Source organism: Kwoniella shandongensis, chromosome 4 (assembly GCF_008629635.2).
Source record: "Kwoniella shandongensis chromosome 4, complete sequence".
NCBI lineage: Eukaryota > Fungi > Basidiomycota > Tremellomycetes > Tremellales > Cryptococcaceae > Kwoniella > Kwoniella shandongensis.
The window spans coordinates 446,968-467,338 of NC_089290.1; the positions used below are offsets into that span (position 1 = coordinate 446,968).

At 50.2% G+C, this 20,371-nt stretch overlaps 8 protein-coding genes across 8 annotated transcripts; 5 read left to right on the forward strand and 3 right to left on the reverse strand.

Moving 5' to 3' along the window:
• Positions 1-15: 15 nt before the first annotated feature.
• CI109_102188 (uncharacterized protein) lies at positions 16-2,472 on the reverse strand (the record flags this gene model as incomplete). The annotated part of the gene is made up of 18 exons (XM_065967099.1): positions 16-42; positions 92-184; positions 237-262; positions 305-323; positions 373-637; positions 692-723; positions 800-886; positions 934-1,026; positions 1,083-1,210; positions 1,266-1,274; positions 1,325-1,558; positions 1,610-1,678; positions 1,729-1,802; positions 1,850-1,890; positions 1,944-1,954; positions 2,011-2,079; positions 2,135-2,220; positions 2,306-2,472. 18 exons carry the CDS (start codon positions 2,470-2,472, stop codon positions 16-18), a joined length of 1,530 nt encoding a protein of 509 aa, XP_065823171.1.
• Positions 2,473-2,816: 344 nt separating this feature from the next.
• CI109_102189 (uncharacterized protein) lies at positions 2,817-3,417 on the forward strand (the record flags this gene model as incomplete). Its single annotated transcript, XM_032004811.1, has 2 exons — positions 2,817-3,086; positions 3,151-3,417. The coding sequence occupies 2 exons, from the start codon at positions 2,817-2,819 to the stop codon at positions 3,415-3,417; spliced, it is 537 nt and encodes a 178-aa protein (XP_031860926.1).
• A 547-nt stretch (positions 3,418-3,964) lies between these two features.
• Positions 3,965-6,720, forward strand: CI109_102190 (uncharacterized protein; the record flags this gene model as incomplete). Its single annotated transcript, XM_065967100.1, has 8 exons — positions 3,965-4,028; positions 4,076-4,256; positions 4,301-4,511; positions 4,558-4,806; positions 4,862-5,105; positions 5,162-5,258; positions 5,302-5,629; positions 5,674-6,720. 8 exons carry the CDS (start codon positions 3,965-3,967, stop codon positions 6,718-6,720), a joined length of 2,421 nt encoding a protein of 806 aa, XP_065823172.1.
• A 133-nt stretch (positions 6,721-6,853) lies between these two features.
• CI109_102191 (uncharacterized protein) lies at positions 6,854-8,367 on the reverse strand (the record flags this gene model as incomplete). The annotated part of the gene is made up of 12 exons (XM_065967101.1): positions 6,854-6,931; positions 6,978-7,057; positions 7,120-7,195; positions 7,243-7,327; positions 7,373-7,436; positions 7,502-7,541; positions 7,629-7,693; positions 7,747-7,820; positions 7,867-7,883; positions 7,944-8,040; positions 8,109-8,174; positions 8,231-8,367. 12 exons carry the CDS (start codon positions 8,365-8,367, stop codon positions 6,854-6,856), a joined length of 879 nt encoding a protein of 292 aa, XP_065823173.1.
• Positions 8,368-9,096: 729 nt separating this feature from the next.
• CI109_102192 (uncharacterized protein) lies at positions 9,097-11,856 on the forward strand (the record flags this gene model as incomplete). The annotated part of the gene is made up of 3 exons (XM_065967102.1): positions 9,097-11,139; positions 11,186-11,539; positions 11,593-11,856. 3 exons carry the CDS (start codon positions 9,097-9,099, stop codon positions 11,854-11,856), a joined length of 2,661 nt encoding a protein of 886 aa, XP_065823174.1.
• A 2,706-nt stretch (positions 11,857-14,562) lies between these two features.
• CI109_102193 (uncharacterized protein) lies at positions 14,563-16,689 on the forward strand (the record flags this gene model as incomplete). Its single annotated transcript, XM_065967103.1, has 11 exons — positions 14,563-14,670; positions 14,726-15,028; positions 15,228-15,249; positions 15,292-15,360; positions 15,403-15,559; positions 15,610-15,663; positions 15,862-15,888; positions 15,944-15,983; positions 16,032-16,160; positions 16,220-16,489; positions 16,549-16,689. 11 exons carry the CDS (start codon positions 14,563-14,565, stop codon positions 16,687-16,689), a joined length of 1,320 nt encoding a protein of 439 aa, XP_065823175.1.
• A 687-nt stretch (positions 16,690-17,376) lies between these two features.
• On the forward strand, positions 17,377-18,617 carry CI109_102194 (uncharacterized protein; the record flags this gene model as incomplete). The annotated part of the gene is made up of 6 exons (XM_032004807.1): positions 17,377-17,550; positions 17,608-17,727; positions 17,800-17,826; positions 17,886-18,059; positions 18,122-18,250; positions 18,306-18,617. 6 exons carry the CDS (start codon positions 17,377-17,379, stop codon positions 18,615-18,617), a joined length of 936 nt encoding a protein of 311 aa, XP_031860922.1.
• Positions 18,618-18,767: 150 nt separating this feature from the next.
• Positions 18,768-20,218, reverse strand: CI109_102195 (uncharacterized protein; the record flags this gene model as incomplete). The annotated part of the gene is made up of 8 exons (XM_032004806.1): positions 18,768-18,829; positions 18,883-18,945; positions 19,004-19,133; positions 19,196-19,570; positions 19,622-19,701; positions 19,756-19,830; positions 19,898-20,133; positions 20,202-20,218. 8 exons carry the CDS (start codon positions 20,216-20,218, stop codon positions 18,768-18,770), a joined length of 1,038 nt encoding a protein of 345 aa, XP_031860921.1.
• Positions 20,219-20,371: the final 153 nt, after the last annotated feature.

A 20,371-nucleotide genomic window follows, 5' to 3' on the forward strand; every position in this document is an offset into this window, starting at 1 on the left:
CTGCAGAGGGTAAACTCACCTAGCAAAACAAGCAGTAGCTCCCTGTACAGTCTTATCAGTCGCTACCATGCGGCAAAGACGTTCGACCTACCTTGTACAATCCTACCAAACCCAGCTGTCGCACAATATGCATCGCTCCTCGAGGAACAGCACCTGCACCTTCCGCACGAGTAATCTCTCCCGCCTGAGGTCCTGCTGTCAGCGACCAGTCCTGTCCCCTGAGGTCGAGAACGTACCATTTGCAAACGGATCTTAGTGATTTCTAAAGCTAGAGTTAGCATCTGTCGTAGCTCTCAAAACTTACCCAACGGATTCGTGACGGCCTATATTAGGAGGTCAGCAACGTGATCAAACATCGGGGGTCATACTTACGACTTGACATCCACCCGCCAAACCACCTGCCAAGATCTCAATAGGCAATGCGATCCTGCCAGTCTCTGGATCTGTTCCCTTCTTTCGGACCAGATCGTTGATGGTCAACTTGATCGCCTTTTCGGGTGCGACGCCGACCAGCTGAGGCATGACTCCTCTGTAGAATGCCCTGACACCACCTTCGTTGGCGTATACTTTTCTCACGCAGTCTGCCGCATTTCGATAAAGTACCTCACCAACGACAGTAGATCGTTGATTTTGTAGTCTAAAGTGCGAGATTAGCGACATGACCTATCCAGCAGGCGGTAGGAATACGAACCGGGTCTTCACCAAGTCAATCGGATAGACGACCTGTATCGTTATCAGCCTGATTCTAGCAGTGTATACTCACATAAGCTCCGATACCACCAGCAATACCACCCTGAACGAAATTATACGTAGAGATCGCCATTTCTTGTAGGAATCCACCTGAGACAGCTGCTTCTGTCGAGACCGCAGCTTCAGGAGGTTGCCACTGTAATATGTCAGCTCAACAGTCAAGTGATTAGTAATCTGACTGACCTTAGCATCAAGCAATGATTGGAAATCAGCCAGAGCGAGTCGTTGGCTAGACCCAACATTGCCTCGGCTCGCAAAGTGCCAAATGATGTTCGCCTGCACAGGGTCATAGCGTCAGTCGTGTCCACTTTTGATTGACTGATGAAACTAACCTCCATAGGTGTGAACATTCCGTAACGCATACTGCCAGCTGCTTCGTTCAAAAAGTCTGACACGTCGATTCGACCATCTTTAGATCTTCGAACCGCGTGCTCGATGATACGTTCGACAGCGTCCATTTCTGCAAAAAGTTAGCCAGGATATATACCATAGCTTACACGCATATTTGTACGTACCTCGGATGACTACAGAAAACGTGTCAGCGATCTCATCACTGTTTGTGCAAGCTACTCACTGTTGTGGAAAGCGATGACCTCCGAATAGCTGATCTTTCGACCAGGGTTCATGGTGCAAAGCGTCGGAAGCCTCTCCAACACAGAATCAGACAGCTTATGTCCAGCAATCTCAACGAGAATCCTTTGAAACTCCTCTGGGTTGATGTATCCATCTCCATCGCTGTCAAAGTGGTGGAATGCTTGTCTCAGTCGTTCACCCTGGTATCCCTTGATGAGTTGAGTAAACTCGTGATCTGCAGCACCGCAATCAGCAGATGGACGAGCACACAACAGAAGTCACTCACATCCTAGAACGTGACGATCTCCCCTCTTGCCAACGTATAATTTCATCCAATCGCAATCAAAGTCGAAGGCTGAAGCGAAGAGTCAATACACGATATCGGTTGAGGAACAGAACACGCACGGATTCCACTCGCGGCCGTGTTCGCCGACAGAACCGCCTTGAACTCATCGTAATCGATAGATCCCGAGGCGTCACTGTAGTAATAATGAGCCTGAGGTCTGATAAGCTGGACTCCACTCACACGTCGAAGACCTGGAAAGCGAGTTGATAGTCCGCGTCAGGCTGTATTGAAAAGATGATCAGCAGTGCGCTTGTTTTGAGCATCGTCGACTCACGCGTTTCAGCACTGCGAAGGCGTCAGATTAGCACCTTAACGTTCTCCAGACCTATGAGCTAACTTACGAGTTTCGAAGACAACAAAGTCCTCAAAAGAGACGAGACCTCTTCGGGAGCTATCGGCAACTCGGAACACTACGAAGACAGCTGTCAGTTGTATTTCGGTGACCAACTAAGCATGTGCCCTCACAGTTGGTGTACTGCTCCCTTTTGATCTTGCTGAACCCTTCATCCGTAGGTGCGATGGCGTCAACGAACTGAGCTGGAGTCAAATACCTGTGTGGACCATCAAATTGTCAGGATTGCTGTTTGGCTACTAAGAAAGCCATGACCAAGTTCATGCACAACGAAAGCTACTCACTTCTTTCCTTCCACTTCTTCCGAAGCGAACTTCTCGAAGGTCCTTCTCCATCTCGCGAGCTCACTCTCAGCAGGTTTCACGGTAGACGCGAGAGTGTCAGCGGTGGATTTGATGGTTGCTGACAGCCTTGAGCTCAGTGGCCCTTGAGCGTCTGCAGGGGCGGACATGACGTGGCAGCTTCAACGGGATTTGGGGGGTACACGATTGCCGATCTTCAAGCAGGGAGAGGGAAGGGGACAGTGTTTGACAGAGTGAGTGGATAAGGATCTGCCTGGGTGAGGAATCAGATGGTACACTTCAAGTGTAGAAGCAGGGTCGAACAGGGGATGAAAGACGTCTTGAGTAGAGCATGTACCGGTAGTGCCGGAGTCATTCTCCGGGTGGTACAAGTTAAACACAGATTTGATCCCGTCGTCATCTAGTGGTCCACCTTCGAGATTTAATCTTATCACCGCCTCTATGTAACTCACCCACCCATTCAATTACCAATAACGATCACACTGGACGAAAGATGGACGAGCACGGACTACCCATTGCTTTCGGAAAACAAAGCAAGAACGGAGCTCTCCCGGCGAAGCCTGATACCCAGTCCACTACGCGAGGTGAAGGTGGTGGCAGGGGTTCAAGGGGTGCCGTGGGAGGAGGTAAACGTGGTCGAGGAAGAGGAAGAGGAGGGAGCGGCGGCTACGACATCCCCAGGAATTTTGCGAGTGGCTCAAACAGCATCGTCGGAAGCGGCCCTCGCGATTTTGCTCAAGATAACCTCAACATTGGGGTCAAAGTGAGTTCCTATCCAGCCTTCCATCGCACTGTCAAAATGCGACGCCAACCTGATATTCTCGCAGAGACCACATCCCCCTTCCTCTCCGAGCGATCAACCCCATTCAAATAGCGGGTCTTCGGTACCACCACCTCACTTTCGACAGTTTGATCAATCAAGGGGACGAGGAGGCCCGAGGGGCAGAGGAGGAGGAGGAGGAGGAAGAGGAAGAGGGGGACTGTCCGGGCATGGAGCTGGACAAGGGAGAGAAAATGACCAAGGCTATTTCAAGGAGAGCTTCTGTGAAGATCCATGGAAAGAGCTGTTAGCGAGAAGAGGACTGAAGGGGTGATATGGGTGGACAGCGAGCACCATCGGGAGGATTGGAGATGATCTACATCATTGCCGCGTGTAGCGTGAAGGCCACACAACAGAGCACACAATAAAAAGGACGGATGCGAAAGCGCACAGTCAGTCTGCTTGTACTTCATGATTCAAACCACCTCCTGAACGAGCTGACCTGACGAGGCCGTGCTTATATAGATGTTGTACCATATACAAGATGAGTGACGATGAGAGACGGACCATGTCATGCATATCGACCAGATCGTACATGCCATACAGTATCCATGCCAGCGTGGTATTCAGCGATTCGTCGATATACAAGCTCGCTCTCTTATACACACACACACACACACACACACACACACACACACACACAAAACAAAGAGAGTCCTTTCGACTACATGATAGTCTTAATCTCCCTCTTTCTTCCTTTTGGCCTACTTTCAATAACTCACTCCTGGATCTTTTGCTTTTCTTCCTCATCATTCATCATGTTCACCTCTCACTGCATCTGAGCTGCGTATGAACACTCGTTCCTCTCTCTTCTGCCCACCATGACATTACTTACGGCACCCAATCACTCATCACCTGCAGTTGATCGGCAGACCTTGTTCAGAGGTAAGGGCACCACCAGTCTGACTATTCCTTCGCTGACGTTATGAAAGTCATCTTCCCCATCATTGACGATCTCGAACCAAATACTCTGCCTGCGCTCCTGTTCTGCGGCAATCGTCTGCTTTGCCAAGAGGCACTTGCCGTCATCTACCGATCCATCGATGTAGTGCTTCCCGCTTCGTCGACGATACCGAACATCCGTGCATCCAAGAAGATAAACGCTATACTCAGGTACGCTACAGGAATCTCACTGAGCGCTCATGCAAACTTGACAGGTACCCACGTCTCGCCTTACATGTGCGCGTCCTGACCATCTCACATCATGAAGATGCTTCAATCTCTCCCACAGAGCCTATCGTGCCGGTGGAGGTAGATGTTGCGAGGGCATGTACTTGGGAAACTGTCGCTCGGTTGATAAGGACCTGCAGTGAGGTTGAAGAACTCGAGTGGATATCTGGACTAGGGATTGGGGCACCCATGTGGGAAGTGAGTCTTCCTACTATCATACTGGACGTTGCTCACTCGATGAAAGGCTATTGCGTTCTCGAAACACCTCCGGCGGTTGGAGTTGTCCTGTCCGCCACTCCATCCAGCTCACGATGTATCGGATCCTCCGACCTATCCCCGGATCAATCCAGAGCTTTACTTACTTTCTCCTCTCGGCCAAGCTCTTGACGGAAAGTCAGCACGGGGCAAAGTGGTAGGAAACGGAAACGTCGGATTGGGTATCGGATGGGAAGGCCTTGAAGTTCTAAAATTGAGCTTGCTGAGCTCGACTGGGGTGAGTCGAGAGCTTCCACTAACGGCTATCTTCTTGAGCATTGATGGTCCCTCAGGCTAAGAATCTCGCAACCCATCTGATCCTCCTTGCCTCCCACCCTAGTGCACTGCGCACATTACGACTCGAAACTCACTTCCTCGACTCGTATTTCTCTTCTTCTATCAGTCGATTGGGTGCGCTAGGTGTTCTCAGACATCTCGAGCTTAGCACTACTGGAACTCGGTTTAATGAAGATTGCCTGAAAGAGATTATTGAGGCTTGCGCAGGCTTGGCGTCGCTCATAATCGACGATGTAGAGGGTATGTCGCATCTTATCACATCCCATGGACGTTGTCCTTACTGGTTTCCATCAAAGGTCGGCTGGATAAGAATACATGGGCATCGATCGAGCATTGGCCCTCCACATTCAATAGTTTAGAGATCATAATCTGTGAATATACGGAGCACCATTCGTATGTGAATGCGAATATATGTTAATCGAGGCTTACACCATAGCGATAGATGGGTTACAAACCACCTTCAATCACTTCACAAGATTCCCTTCGACCAATTGAAACGATTTGTGGTCCGCAGAAGGATGCACCCCACCGCACTACTACCCTTCCTACCCAGAGGAACACAGGTCATACAGCCTAGCACCAAGATGGAACCCTTTTCTCCACCGGAGGCCTTGATACAAGCACTGTCGTGCAGCTCGGCTTCATTAGAAGAATTATGCTTGGATTGGTGGGAAATTAACGGACGCGACCTCGATGCGATTCTCAAGTCAGCGAAGTCTGTAAGGGTTCTGGAAGTCATGATAAAGGCCTCCTTGAACCAGATAGTGAGTGTTTTCCGTCACCCGATCGAGGCTAACACTTGTCACAGCTCAGTATCTCCAATCAATTCGCAAAATGTCCCAACTTGGTTCGCCTCGTACTGAACCTAACGAATGATCAGCAGCCACCGTCGCCGAATGTGAAAGCTAAGATCACGCCGATCTCAATTGGTCTGGATTCACTTCCTGACGAACTTCGAACAAATCTAGAAGAGGCACAACACATTACGGCTGATATCAAAGATCTTCGCAAATTCGCTCGTCGTCTGCCCCGCCTGCAGTATATTGACTGGACGGGACGAGGCGGTCAAGGTCTTTGGACATTCTCTCGCAAGTACCTCAAATCGCAGATCGTCAACATCGAGTTCACACATGCTGCCGTACTCACCAAAGATATTTGGGAGCGATGTCAGCAATCTCCTCCCTCTTATGATTTCGGTCAACACGCGAACATCCAGTCTGAACGATGCTTGGAGCTCCCGCCCTTATCACAGTCAACCGCCGACTTCCCCGCGCTCCAGCGGCAACGAGACACAACCGCGACGGTCACACGTCCCACACCATCCTCAAAGGAAGATTCAGCCAACACAAATGATGTTTTACGAGATTTTTCATTCCCAGGGCCTTTGGAATTTGGCAGAGAAGCACCTGCTCCACTGCGCGAAGCTCAGCATATCCAAAAGCCGGCATCAAAGATAGGTTCGGCAGGCTCGCCCACCCACAGGTCACTCGGGTTCTCCAAGCCGGACAACTTGCCTTCTAGAGTCAGCTCTTTGAGTCTGACTCCGTCCGTTTGGACCAAACCGCAATCAGTGTATTCAGCAGAAATCATGAATCGCGCAAATGATCATCAATCAGCTCGAACCGTTCAGGATTCTGGGCGGTTCACAACTTCGTCGAAAGCCTCGCGAACCAGCAAAGGGCGACTCATTCCGGGATCTGTTGAATCCAAGCGGGAAATAAAAAACAGCGATGTGACGGAAAGCAATCGGCAGCGACAGAAGGCAGGAAAATCGGAGGAGAATGGTTGGACAGTAGTAGGGGAGACCAGAATGGCAAAGCCTAAACAAGGGAAAAAACAAGGAAATGGGGTTTGATTGACTCAAGGAAGTGGTACACATCATACAATATGAATGACATTATGCATTGTGGATACATACAAGTACAACATCGAATACGCTACAACAGTTGTGTGAAGAGTCGCTTTGACGCTCTGGCAGTCCCACCACTTTACATATTATCGAGGATCCAGGACTCTTCCGCCACACGAGCAAGTGGTAGCCGTTCAGCTGGATTGAGACGTAAGAGCTGCCACACTGGTCAGCTGAGTATGCAGGTACGTCAGACAACTTACTCTTAGGATAAACGATCTGGCTTGTCGTGAAACATGGTCTGGGAAATGTACATCACATCGGCAAATCCGTGAGTGAACAACTGGAAGGGAGGACGTCAGATAGGAGGAGCAACAAGTGCAGGATTAACTAGATGAGACTTACGCCGAGGACCCGTGGTGGTGTCTGCTCCAAATGGTTCTTCTCCGCAGATCAGTTCGAATGTCAAGACCCCCAGTGCCTGCATTCTGTCAGCGGCATCACTTGAATTGAGAATAGCCCACTTACCCATATGTCGATACTCTTCCCATAAGGCTGACCCAATATCATCTCGGGTGCAACATAGGATAAGGTCCCCGCAAGAGTCCGTTGGCTGGGAGCAAGTCAGTGAAACGCTATGAGAGTATGGAAAACTCACCTGTTCTCAACCGGCGAATACACGCTCCAACCGAAGTCTCCGATCTTGATCTCTCCGCTCAGTCCTATACATTGCCGTTAATAGGTGTGTATATATATGCCCTTCAAATCGTAAAGAACGCGGACTCACCAATAAGAAGATTCTCGGGCTTGATATCCCGGTGTATGACCTGGTTCTCATGGAGGTATGCTAATCCGTTGGCGACTTGACGCACATACTGCAATGGTCAGCGGTTGCTTCCAAGGGTATGACTCACCCGACTGCTCCGCTTTTCCGAGAATCGACCGTTCTTCGATAGTTGTTTGAACAGCTCTCCACGACCTGTACTGCGGGTAAGCATCATGGATCGCCCTACCACTAAATTAGCTGCTCACCGGCATACTCCAACATGAGGAAGATCCGTGTCGCGTCATGAAACCAACCGTACAGTCTGATTATGTTCGGATGTCTGTATGTCACGTCAGTCACGATTGTAGCGATAAGCCTTTGCGTACCTGAGCTGCTGCATGATCTATATATCAGACGTTAGCATTTCCCCTGAGATGTGACGTTGGCAGGTATAGTATCTCACTTCAATCTCCCTTCTTACTTGAGTTTGCACATCTTGACTCATGATCTCGTCCTTTGTAAGACATTTGAGAACGAGGATGAACGGGTCATCTTTAGATCTGACGCGAGCGAGATAGACGCGTCCGAAATGACCTGGTGAATTAGCGTGTGCTGCTCCGACACTGACTCACCTTTGCCCAGTGGTCGACCAATGTCAAAGTTGCTTAGATTCCAGTGCTTGGAAGGACCAGCACTGTACAAGTCAGCATGAGCGGGAGTATGTGGTTGATCAACTAGAACTGGGCGTACCTCTCGAAATCTTGATCAAATTGCCTGTGTTTTGCATCCTGTTCTGGATTGCGCGGTGATGATATGATCCTCTCGAAGCCACCATCATATGAGCCTATGTTGAACACAGGTTGAGCTGCAGAAGCCTGCATACTCATGGGTCCTGTCTGTCTGTCTGTATTGATGGACGAGGCGTATCTGTATGACGTCGGCGAGAGACAGGTTAAGCGCAATGGGATCTAAGTTGTAAACAAAACGGAAACCACGGCAATCCGGTTGCTCGGCTATACCAGTATGGCTCAAGGGAATACTTTGTGCAGTGTGAATACGATTTAAGGTTAATGTGATTAGAGGGGATTAGGATTCAGTTTGTAATGATAATACAACACTCTTCTAATCGCCATGATTTGCATGATTTGCGTGATCTGCATGGATTGGTGTGCCGTCTTCCCCCCTTTGTGGTGCCTGATCGTTAGCTGGAATCCGCATTACTTCCCACCTTGCTCTCCTCGCGCCTTCCCATCCCTTCTCCCTTCTCCCTTCTCCCTTCTCCCTTCTCCCTTCTCCCTTCTTCTCTCTTTCCCTCCCAACGCTCCTCTCACCTGCTATGCTCCTCTCTGCCCCCTTGATTCTTTTCTACCCCTGATTTCATTATGTTGTACGACGTCTAGATAGAGACAGCTGCAGCATCAGCATCGTCACCATCATCATTATCCTCTGCACCGGTCACCAGCACCAACCGTAACCCAAAAGATACTCTTACACACGATGTCGCTGAATGTATCAAGACGCTCCAACCCCCTCTCCACTCCGTCTTCCGTGTACATCTTCCGCAAACGCGGGCTTCCCTTTGTTACTGACACCCTACGATTGATCTTCCATTCGCCATGGACACGACCCTCTTCCCCAATCCAGCCCTTCTTGCCTCTCCCAACTCCTACACACCGTCCGAATCGGTACCTTCTCCATCAGTTCTCTCGGAGCATGGCTTGAGCAAAGTCATCCTAGATCCTAGAGATGTGGCTCACCCGTGGGTATCTGGTCGGGCAGAACTGACGCCAACTCGTGATTATCCATTGTTCCGACATCCCAGTCAGCAGGAACAAGTCCACTTCTACTTCTCACCAGCGTCCGATGTCCGGTCGTGTGCTAAGCTTCGGCAGCACGCGCAGTTCCTAGCGCTGGACTCGTCGCACCTGGCCTCCATATCTGCTGAGATCTCTCCTACAACTGAAAGAGCAAGTCAGCCTAAGTACTCCCTCGTACGAGAGTTACTCGCTTGGTGGGAAGATCGGTACGGGCTCTGGCTCGTTGCATTGGAAGACCACGATCACACAATAGACTTGGCGGTGTGGTGGATGGAACGTCAGGACGCAATCACTGCGGAGGAAGACGAGCAATCAGCGTTATCCAAATACGGAGAACTATGCGATGCGTTGTTTGGCATTGTGCAGTGTCTCAAGGTGAGCTCCCTACTCGAGATCCGTGCTGATCAACAGGCATTGGAGTCTCAAGGTCTTTGCGCGGTATCTTGTCGACCCCATCAATTTGTCATCACCAGCAGCGGGCGTGTCGCCATTGCGCAGCTCTCCGAGGGGATGTCGAGTTCTCGACGCATCTCACAGCATCGAACTTCGGCTCAGATCAGCATGGAGATCAGCCCATGGCCAGCCTTTATAAGCGACGGGTTCCTGCGTCGCAATCTTCGATGGCTCGCTCCTGAAGCGGTCATAAGTCGACATCCCACTTCCGTTTCGGAGATCTACTCCTTTGGAGTCTTGGCGTACGAGCTGCTGACTACCTGTGTCTCCACCGGTCAACAGTCGCCCATGGCAGCGGAAGTTGACATGTTGACCGATATTCAGCGTCATCTCGTGAGTCAACCGATACCCTTGCTCGAGTACCTTCAACGGGCCAAATCGTTTGGGAAAGGGCGAATCGTATTGCCACCCGAGGCTCTATCAGATCTCGTTATGCGCTGCCTAGCGAAAGACCGTCAAGAACGCTATATTTCGCTGGAGGCCTTGGGTTACGATTTGAAGACTCTGGGGTCTCTCTGCCGAGACAGTACGGAGTCGTCTCCATTTGGAGTGGGTGCGACCGATGAGATGTCTCGATTCGTCTTACCGGATCATCTGATCGAAAGGGAGAAAGAGCTTTCTTATCTTGATACCGAGATTGACAGTTTTCTAAATACGCCAACCACGGTGAAGATCACACGGTCGATCAATATATGGGGGTGCAGCGGTAGCGGAAAGTCAGGTCTAGTCCAACATGTCACGAAATCGTTGCAGTCGACCCTCGTCGCTGTCGCCAAACTGGATGAGCATGTTCACAAACCCCTCTCCACTTTCCTTGATATTTTTGCAACTCTCATCGAAGGAATTTTGACGGATCCTCTCGAAGACTTGCAAACGTGGCAAAAAACGATTAGAGAAGCTCTGGGGAACCAATTTCCAACGTTTGTGTGCCTGCTACCGGTCGAAACAAGGTGTCTCCTGACGAGCGACCCTAATCTTCGACCAGTACGAATTGCCGAGGCAACCAACGTAGTCGCAGCTTTCAAGATCTGGTCCAAACGCCTGTTACAGCTCTTCGCCACTGCCGCTCGACCTCTCGTGCTTGTCGTCGAAGACATACAGTGGATCGAAGCAGAAGAACAGAGTCTTTGGCAATCTTTGCTTGATGGGAACCAACCACTCAGAAACACATTGATCTTATCCACATCGCGTATTGAATCCCAAAATCTATTCGCGTCCAGTCCTATGAGCCGTGGACTCCACCTTGCTTGCCTATCCGAGTCCGGAGTGGGATCGTTTCTGGGCATATCGTTCAAAGGCAGAATCGAAAATCAAGGGGGACTGGCGAGATTGCTATATGCGGAGACCAAAGGGAATCCTCTGTATCTAGAGACGGTACTCACCACGCTAGTAAGTTGTGGACCCAGGATATGTCTAGACATCTGACCTGTTTCAGGTTGAACAACAAGTGTTCCATTTCGATTTCGAACATCTGACATGGCGGTACGACCCCTTAGCCTTACAAACGCAGCTATCCGCTTCCGGTGTGGACGCGTATCTTGAACACCTCATGTCTGCGTTGCCAGGTGACGTCCTCACTGTCCTATGTGTAAGTTTACCTTCATTCCATGTGGCTGACCCTCAGCTTCTCTCTTGTCTACCGAGCTCTGGATTCAGTCTAGAATTACTGGGTCAACTGTCAGAAAAACGACCTTGCGACCTATCCGCGCTGCTAAACCTCGCTGTTGGAATGACTTCCAGTATCGTTGTGACCTCGAAAGACGTTAGATTTACTCATGACAGACAAAGGGTGAGCATGCAGACCAGAGAAAATTGTCAAGACCAGCGTTGACGCTACCATAGGCGACCGCGTACCGAATGATCCCCCCTAGCCAAGCTGGCTCTATTCACTTCAGAGTATCAATGTTCTTGCGCCAACAAATGTTTGCCGAAGTATATATCTGCACCGCGGCTGAGCATGCCATTGTGGCTCATCATCTTGGCGATTATCAAGAATCGGAGGAGGATCTCGTCCGCCTACTGATACAGGTCAGTGCCAAAGCCATGCTTTCCGCAAGCTTTGTGCAAGCCAAAAAGTTCATCGACACTGCAGACGGTAAGTCTTAGGTCAGTGACCACGTTCGCTGACAGGTACAGCGATCATTACCAATAGTGGCGGATGCACCGCATGGACCCGCGCGGAACGTCCGCTGTACATACGTTTCGTTCAGCAGTATGTTGAGTCTTGCATGGCATTCAGACTTTATGAACAGGCGTTTTTGAAGGTGAGTATCCTATGACTAGCCTTCAGCTGATGAATCCAGTTGGATGCATTGGATCCCATGTGTGTGGACACAGCGGAGCGGATTCAGATTACGACATTGCGGGTGAGACAACACCTATCAGCTGGAAACTTCTCCGAAGGGATACGATCTACGTGGACATGCCTTCGTGAGACCGGTTTCGATCCTTATAAACCAGATCGTATCAAATTATCTCTGCCTCGAACGCCAGCAGACGTGAGAAGGATATATGATTCGTTGAAGGATGAGCCGATACCGGAAGACAATGTCGAGGCGTTGATCTTGGTTTTGCTATGTAAGCATCCTTGGCAGAGGGCATGTAACTGACCATCTCGATAGTTTATGCTGGGTAAGCCTTCATCGTCTAGCTCTTAGCTGACCTGGTAAAGGACTGCCATTTACTCGGCTCAGCCTGCAGAGAGGGATGTGGTATTTGCTCTTGGGATGACCTTGGTGTCCACCGTTTGCAGAGTACACGAAGCAACCGTATATATGGCAGGACTGTACGCAATGACAGTAAGTGTCAGATCTATCCAACCACAGCTGAAACAATTTAAGATTGAGGACAACGAGATGAGGGAGGAATTATGCCTTCTTGCTAAGCGCTTGGCGGACCGGCGTCCCACATCGTCTCTCAACAGCAGCGGTTTAACCGTTTATTGCGGGCAATCTCACGTAAGCTTGAGAATGGCAAGGACCGCGCTGAATGTTAGGTATGGACACCACCGTGTAGGGTGCTCCCTTTGCTGGAACAAGCTTTTGAGCATTGCATAACAATGGGCGATTACGAGCTTGCGTGTTTCGTACTTTACACGGAGATGGGAGGACGGGCTTTTAGTGGCATGTGTATGACAGACCCTGCTTCGGTCAAGCGATACGACACACTTCGAAGACACTTGTCATCCCCGTTCCGTCTGCTTTTGGATAGCTGTAAGTCAATCTGAAGCGTGCAATCGTTGATTACCCAGTTCTCCAATATGCCGAAAACCTACTGTCACTGGCGGAGCAACCTGAACCTTGGACTCTTCTCGGAGTATTCGTCTCATCGAGCAACAAAGAGGCTGTCCGAGGTCTTCACATGCACACGGCCCTTCTGCATCTACTGTCACTTCGACTCGCGGTGTTCTACAACGCACCCCTGTCAGTGCAAGAACAGCTTATGTTGGCGGGTCAGGACTTGGCGCATGCTCTGCAGGGCCAACTTTGTGGAGTGGAGTGGTCGTTTCTAGCCCTGATCATCCACATCCGTACTGGATCTTTCAATCAAGACCCGAAGAGTGCGCCTGGTCAGCTGTACCACTGCCTTCAGAGACATGTGAAGAGTAAGTCTGATGTTCAAGTAGTCGTGTTGACGAATAGATCCCGACTATCGAGCCCGGATGGATGTCTTGCACGCTTTACGGTGTATCGGCCAAGGCATTATGCAGGCGCTGCCCGCTGTGGAGTGTGTCATCACATCATTGGAGAACGACGAGCATCATGCTCTTGCTGGTAAGATCAAACAGTCTTGGAAAGTGTTGACAAACAGGACTGCTCAACGTTCACATGGCCGAATGCATCCGCTCGGCAACCGGCAGTACTCGGCTCATGGTTGGCTTTGTACGAGCTGCTTTCCATTCGTATGAAAGAGCTGGGATGCCCGCACTATGTCAGCTCCTTTTGAAGAGGTTTCCCTCTATATGTCGACGGCCTGTTCAACCCCAAACGCTGCCATCTCAGGTCTACCTCATGAAGCATGCGGACCCTCTCACTCCGCCTGCCTCGGATCGTTCCATGTCGATGAACACAGATTCGATTCGGTCGACCAATCACTCGCCCGTCGAAGAGGATCTGATGCCCGACGTAGAAAAAAACCTGGATGCACTGACGTGAGTGACCAATGTGGCCCGTCAGTTGACGGTGATTCTCAGCTTTGTCAGGTCCTCCTTGGCGCTGGCCTCCCAGAGGGATCCGTCCACACTACTTTGCACGCTTTTGGACATTCTGTGTCAAGTACGTTGACCTACGATCATCTGAGGTGCTAACGAGATAGTACGTTCGTGCCGATTACGCCGCCATAGCGCTGCGGGACGAACAAGACCTGACCAATATGCGCCTTCGGGCCGGTGGGCACTACGGTCAAATAGCGGCGCACGACCTAAACTTCAACGACAGTATGAGTCGTAAGGTGTGCCCGGTCGCTTACATGCTTCACGTCGCTCGTACTGGTAGGGTGAGTATTTAGATGTTTGCTCTGCTGATGGTGACAGGCGATTGTCAAAGTTGCTAGCTTATCGAAGCTACGTCCCGATCCATTCTACGGGGATAGATTACCTAAAACGTTACTCTGTCTACCAATATCAAACCAAGGAACACAAGTTGGGGTACGTCCCGGTTCTCGGTGGCAGTACTGACGCGGCAGGTGATCCTTCTCTCATCATCCACCACTTCGAGCGGGGACATGTCGTCGAACAAACGGGAAGTAATCACATGCCTCGCCACTCTTAGTACTATCATCACGGCCAACGTTTCCTTCACGCGTCGGTTAAGTATGGAGGTTGACCAACGAACGAGTCAGCTTCAGAATGCTTTAGCCGCGAAAACACAATTCCTGAGCCAATGCAGCCACGAGCTGCGAAGCCCCTTGTCAGCGGTTCTGGTGAATGCTTCCCTCGCCGTTTGATTGCTTGAGCTGACCGCACGGTGTCCCACAGGGTCTTGCAGCGGTCCTGGAAGAGAGTACAGGCCTTTCCGCTGTGCAAAGGGAGCACATCGGCACTATCCAATCCAGTGCGCACGACCTGCTTGGTCTTATCAACAATATCCTCGATCACGCTCGATTAGAAAGCAATTCTGTCATCCTGGAGAGAATACCCTTCACTCTGCGGGAGGTCGTCGAGGGGGCTCTGGATACAATTGCGCCTGCCGCCCAGGCGAAAGATGTAGAAGTTTGTCTTATCACATCTTTCAAGGAAGATCCTCCAGGTCTTCTGGGCGATCCGTTCCGAGTTAAACAGGTTAGTACCAAATTGGCTCTCGTCTGCTGATCGGCAGGTCTTGCTCAATCTGCTATCGAACGCTGTCAAATTCACTCGCAAGGGAATGGTCACAGTCCGATGGACCTTCTCGACGTCGGAAGAGAATCGACTGAGCATTTCGGTTGTCGTGAGAGACACGGTATGTTCTCGCAATGCTTGACTTTGCTGATCAGATTAGGGCATCGGTATACCAGCAGAAAGTAAGCAATACACGGGTCTTGATATGCTAATAGCGCCCGCAGAAATGGACAAGTTGTTCAAATCATTCTCTCAAGTAGATTCTTCTATCACTCGTAATCATGGTGGGAGTGGTAAGTCTAGTGCTGGAAGCCTAAAAGCTGACATCTCTGCAGGTTTGGGTCTTATCATCTCGAAGGATCTCGCCGTTCTGCTAGAAGGGAATTGTACCGCCAGCTCTGAATACGGCAAGGGTAGTTCCTTCGAGTTCACGTTCAAGACTGAAACGTCTCCCGAGGGTGAACGGCATTGGCAGCGTTTTGAAAAGTCCAAGTTAGTCATTAAGGCGGAGTTCAAGACCCAGATGCTGAAAGGTTTCATAGGAGCTGTTTCATCGTGTGCCCGGCGCATCCTTGGTGGGAGATGTTGGAGCAAAAGTGAGTAAGGCCACGTCGTTCAACAGAGCGTTACTGAAATCTAGTAGTCTTGGTGCACTTAATTGCGAGCCTGTCCGATTCACGGAGGCGGTTGAGGATTGCCTGGTGAAAGACCATCCAGAAGGATTGAACTCCACTCGCCAATTCGACTTTATACTTGTAGACACCGAGCTGCTCACGACATCTCTGCTGGATCAGATGCGAAAACTTCAGCCAGAAGCTAAGGTATGTTTGAAGCTGCATTCTTAACTGATGCCCAGTTCATATTCTTGGTCCGTAGTCTTGATTTGACCAAATCGATGCGGGATTTCGGTATTGCTGTGAGTGATATCTCAGTGGTGAGAGTGCAATATTGACAAGATGTAAAGCGCGAAACGATCGTGGCAAGACCAATCAAGTTTGAATCCCTTTACAACGCATTGCGAAACGGCCTCGACGGCGTGAAAGATGCGAGTCGCGTCAAGCACAAGAAGCTCATAAACAAACTGTTCGCAAAGGTGAGCTATGCTGAGGGGTGACGTACACTCCAGCACAACGTGTTGACTGTCCATCGCAGTCACATCCCTTGAAGATACTTGTAGTGGACGACAACAGCGTCAACTTGACAGTTGGTAAACGCGTGTTGGAATTGTTCGGGTATACGCAAGTGGACTTGGCATCTTGTGGACTTGACGCAATCCAGGCTGCCGAGTCACAACGATTCGATTTGATTCTCCTGGATCTACAAATGCCAATGCTTGATGGATTCAGCACACATGACCGTCTCAAGCAGTCCCCGCTCAGTGGGAATCCATGTGTAGTCGCACTCAGCGCAAACGTTGATCAGGTAAGTTCTTTCGTCGCACGTACATCGGTGGAGTTGATGCGTTGACACTCGATCTGCAGGACACCCGACGACGATGTGACGAATCGGCATTCTTTGGATTTCTCGCGAAGCCAATTGATATCCCGAAATTGAATAATATACTGTTACGGGCGTTTGAATATCAGCATAGAGGATGTCTAACGCCCCCCCCACAAGGGTGACGATAGGCAGACTAGCATCAGTACGATTCATTGGTTGTATGTGACAATAAGGTATGATATCATCGAGTGGCTGGTGCTGTTCCAAGGAATCTGCATTCGGTGTCTGGGAACGCCACGCTGCGGTGACGACACGGTAGCGAGGTAAATACTAGGCTAGCTGCCGAAGTGTTTGCCGGTATCATACCTTGAGTACGTTGGTCTCGCACGCAACCGTTTGGGTGAGATTCCAGCGACAGCGGTGCATGTAACAAATTGTGCCTTCTCGTAAGTGACAACTATATTACGAGAAGAGAGTGTAAAGAGATGCCCAAAAATAGTTTTCTTGGTTAGTCACTCGACTTGCCTCGATCGCGGGAAACGTAAAAATAGTCAGCAATCAATCGAAATACGTCACTGCAGGTTTTCCCATCTTGGGAGGTGGTGGCCTTACACCACCATTCTCAAGCCGGCAGCAGTCGATTTACATCACGCTTGGTCTGGATCATGAACCGAGATGCCGCTTGCGATATTGTAACATACGTTGGCCTAGACGACATCCATTGATGACGTCTTGGTTACAGCAACCGATCATGTTTTTTTGTTTTGACAGAATCTACATAAATTCACTGTCCGATCCGCTGAACTGTCAATCTCCTTCATTCTGCTACTTTTTAACCTCTAACCAAACAATCCAGTATCACCAACACAATGCCCAACGGCGCGCTCACCGCCAATCCTCCCAATGCTACCCAGCATATTACCACCCACGGCTCCGATTGGCTGTGGGCGGTATTTGCGATCATGACATTCACCGATATTGTTGTCTTCATCTGGCAGTTCAAATTGCCCCGAGGTCAGAGGGTCTTCCACCAGCTAGCCATGGTGAGGCAGACATTCTTCGTTGTGAGAAGCAAACATGCTCATATCGTTTATATGCAGTTTATCCTTACAACTGCTGCCATTTCGTACTTCTCAATGGCATCTAACCTTGGTAGCACCCCGGTTTCGACCGAATTCGCTCACATGGGTTATGCCGCTGGAACGTCTAGGCAGTTCTGGGTGAGTTCTGGGGTCTAGTGCACCTTTCTATACGGGTCACGAAGTGCTTCGCTGACTCATTTGAGCTTACAGTATGTCCGATACATCGATTGGGTCGTCGTAAGTTTCAATGTGCAACATTGTGGATGATGGAACTCACACATCGTCTCCCGCTTTAGACTACACCTGCCCTGCTATTGACCCTGGTGTTGGCATCTGGTCTTCCCTTGTCCGACATCATTGCTCTTTGCTACTTCGACTTGGTCATGATCGTTACCGGATTGGTTGGTGGCCTTGTCCCCTCCACCTACAAGTGGGGATTCTACGCTTTCGGTTGCGCGGCTCTCTTCTACGTGAGTATATTGAATCCTCTTACCGATGTTCTCGTCTGATGTGGACTGACGTTCGCCTGCAGATCTGGTGGGTGCTTGCTGGACCAGCTCGAAAGAGTGCCGGAGTCATTGGGGCCGATTTCAAGACCACCTTCACGAGATCTGCCGCCATCTTGTCGTTCCTTTGGTTGTTGTATCCAATCGCCTGGGGGGTGAGTGTTTGAGGTGGAGTACAATGATACCGACACGTACTGATGTCGGTCGCAGCTTGCCGATGGTGCCAATGTCATCTCTCCAGACTCCGAGATGATCTTTTACGGAATCCTTGACGTTTTGGCCAAACCTGTCTACACCGTATACCACTTGGCAACCTTGTCGAGACTCGATCTCACTCTTCTGCAACTGTCTTCGGGCAAGTTCTCAACTTCGGCTGTTCACGATAGGGAGAAGTATGGTAACACTGCTGTTAATGGCACTACACCCGCGGCACCCGTCTCTGGCAGAAGGGGCATGTTTGGCAAACGCAGTCAACAGCCTGCCGAGCCTCGCACTTCCGATATCACTGCAGTCGCCCCTTAAAAAAAGGTCAACTCGCTCCTTATCACGGTTTTAATTACTTGGCGAAGAATGATTCAAATCATTGACATAGATCTTTATAATTTAGCCTTATGCTTCATGTAGCGCTGCATATGTATCCATCTATTTTCTGCTATCCGACTTTCATTTCTACTAAAGCTTGACCTCCGCCAGAAGCTCATCGCCTCTGACAGCTGCAATTGCATTGCGGGCACCTAAATCAGACCATCAGCGACCGCTCAGCAGGTGTTTTTAGTGATACACTGACAAAGCTCAGCCATTTTGTTTCGCGTGTCGTAATCGGCGGAGCCTAGATGCGGTAATACGAGACCTGCGCGGATGTCAGATGGCTACGAAGAATAGCTTCGAGCAGCCTCATGTGGACTTACAGTTCTTCACATGCAAGAGAGGGTGGTCTGCAGTGATATTTGGCTCTCCGGTGAGCACGTCCAATCCAGCTCCCCAGATCTGACCTGTTGTGAGCGCTTCGTGGAGATCCTCCGAGTTCACGATAGGACCCTACACAGTTCAAGGACGCATAAGTCAGCTCATGTGAGAGCTATTCATACTGGAAAGCTCACCCTCGCAACGTTCACAAGAATAGCAGATTCCTTCATCTGCTCGAAGAAGCTCTTGTTGACCAGATCCTTGGTGGAAGGATTCAGATCACACAAGACAATCAGGATGTCAGACTTGGCCGCCAACTCTTCTTTCTCCACTCTCTTGACGTCCACCCCGTACCGCTTCGAGAAGTCGGCATCGATGGTGTCCTGATTGTCCCTTCTTCGAGAGGAATTGTAGATGATCTGAGGGCGGTCTGTCTTGTTGGTGAAGACCAACAACCTCTCCAGAGCCGCCTGGGAGATACGGCCAAAGCCAAGGAATCCAATAGTCAAGGACGGATGGCTGATTGACTGTCCGCAATTGACAAACGGCGCCCATGGAAGTTGCGGCCACTACAGTTTACCGGCTTAGCGAATGCGGACCCAACGAGAAGGTAAACTCACCCCGCCACTCCTTACGAGCTGAATGCTTTCCCCCACTCTTCGTAAGGTCATCAATACGAGCATCACAGTGAGGTCCGCGACTGTTCCGATAGTCAGCCTGCTGTCTGGGACCTACTTCTTCATTGGAAACTCACCAGCATCGTCAAGGACTCCAGGTGTGTGTCCCACCTTGACCCCACGAGCGTTCGCAGCTTTGACGTTTATGTGGTCTGCAGAGAGCAAAAAGTAAAATCGACTTCGTTAGCGTCTTGAAGGGTTGTGGAGTGATAGACATACCATAACCGACACTGAAAGTAGAAACACAACGCAAGTTGGGGCTTGCGGCATCCAAGAGTTGCTCATCCACTTTATCACTGGGCTGACTGTGCATCAAGCAAATAGCCTGTACCTCGGGGTTGGCAAGATGACCCAGTACCCAATCTCGGCTAGGAGCGGCGTCTTCAGGATTGACAATCAAATCCAAACCAGACTGCTCAAGAACAGTCATAGCCTGCTGGCCCAAATGACGGGTGCTGAATCACAGCCGGTGAGCGCACATTAGCAACATAGTAGGAGACAACCCTCGACGCGTTGAGCTCACACAAGAATCTTTGGCATGATGTAGGATTGGCTTCGAGGGATTTGATTCCAATGTGCTATACTGATCGATAGCTGAGGTGAGTGATTTGAGATGGGTGATGATGACCAGACGATATCAGCTTTGTGATAACACGTAGCTCGGCCCGATTTCACCGAGGAGGATGTGGATAC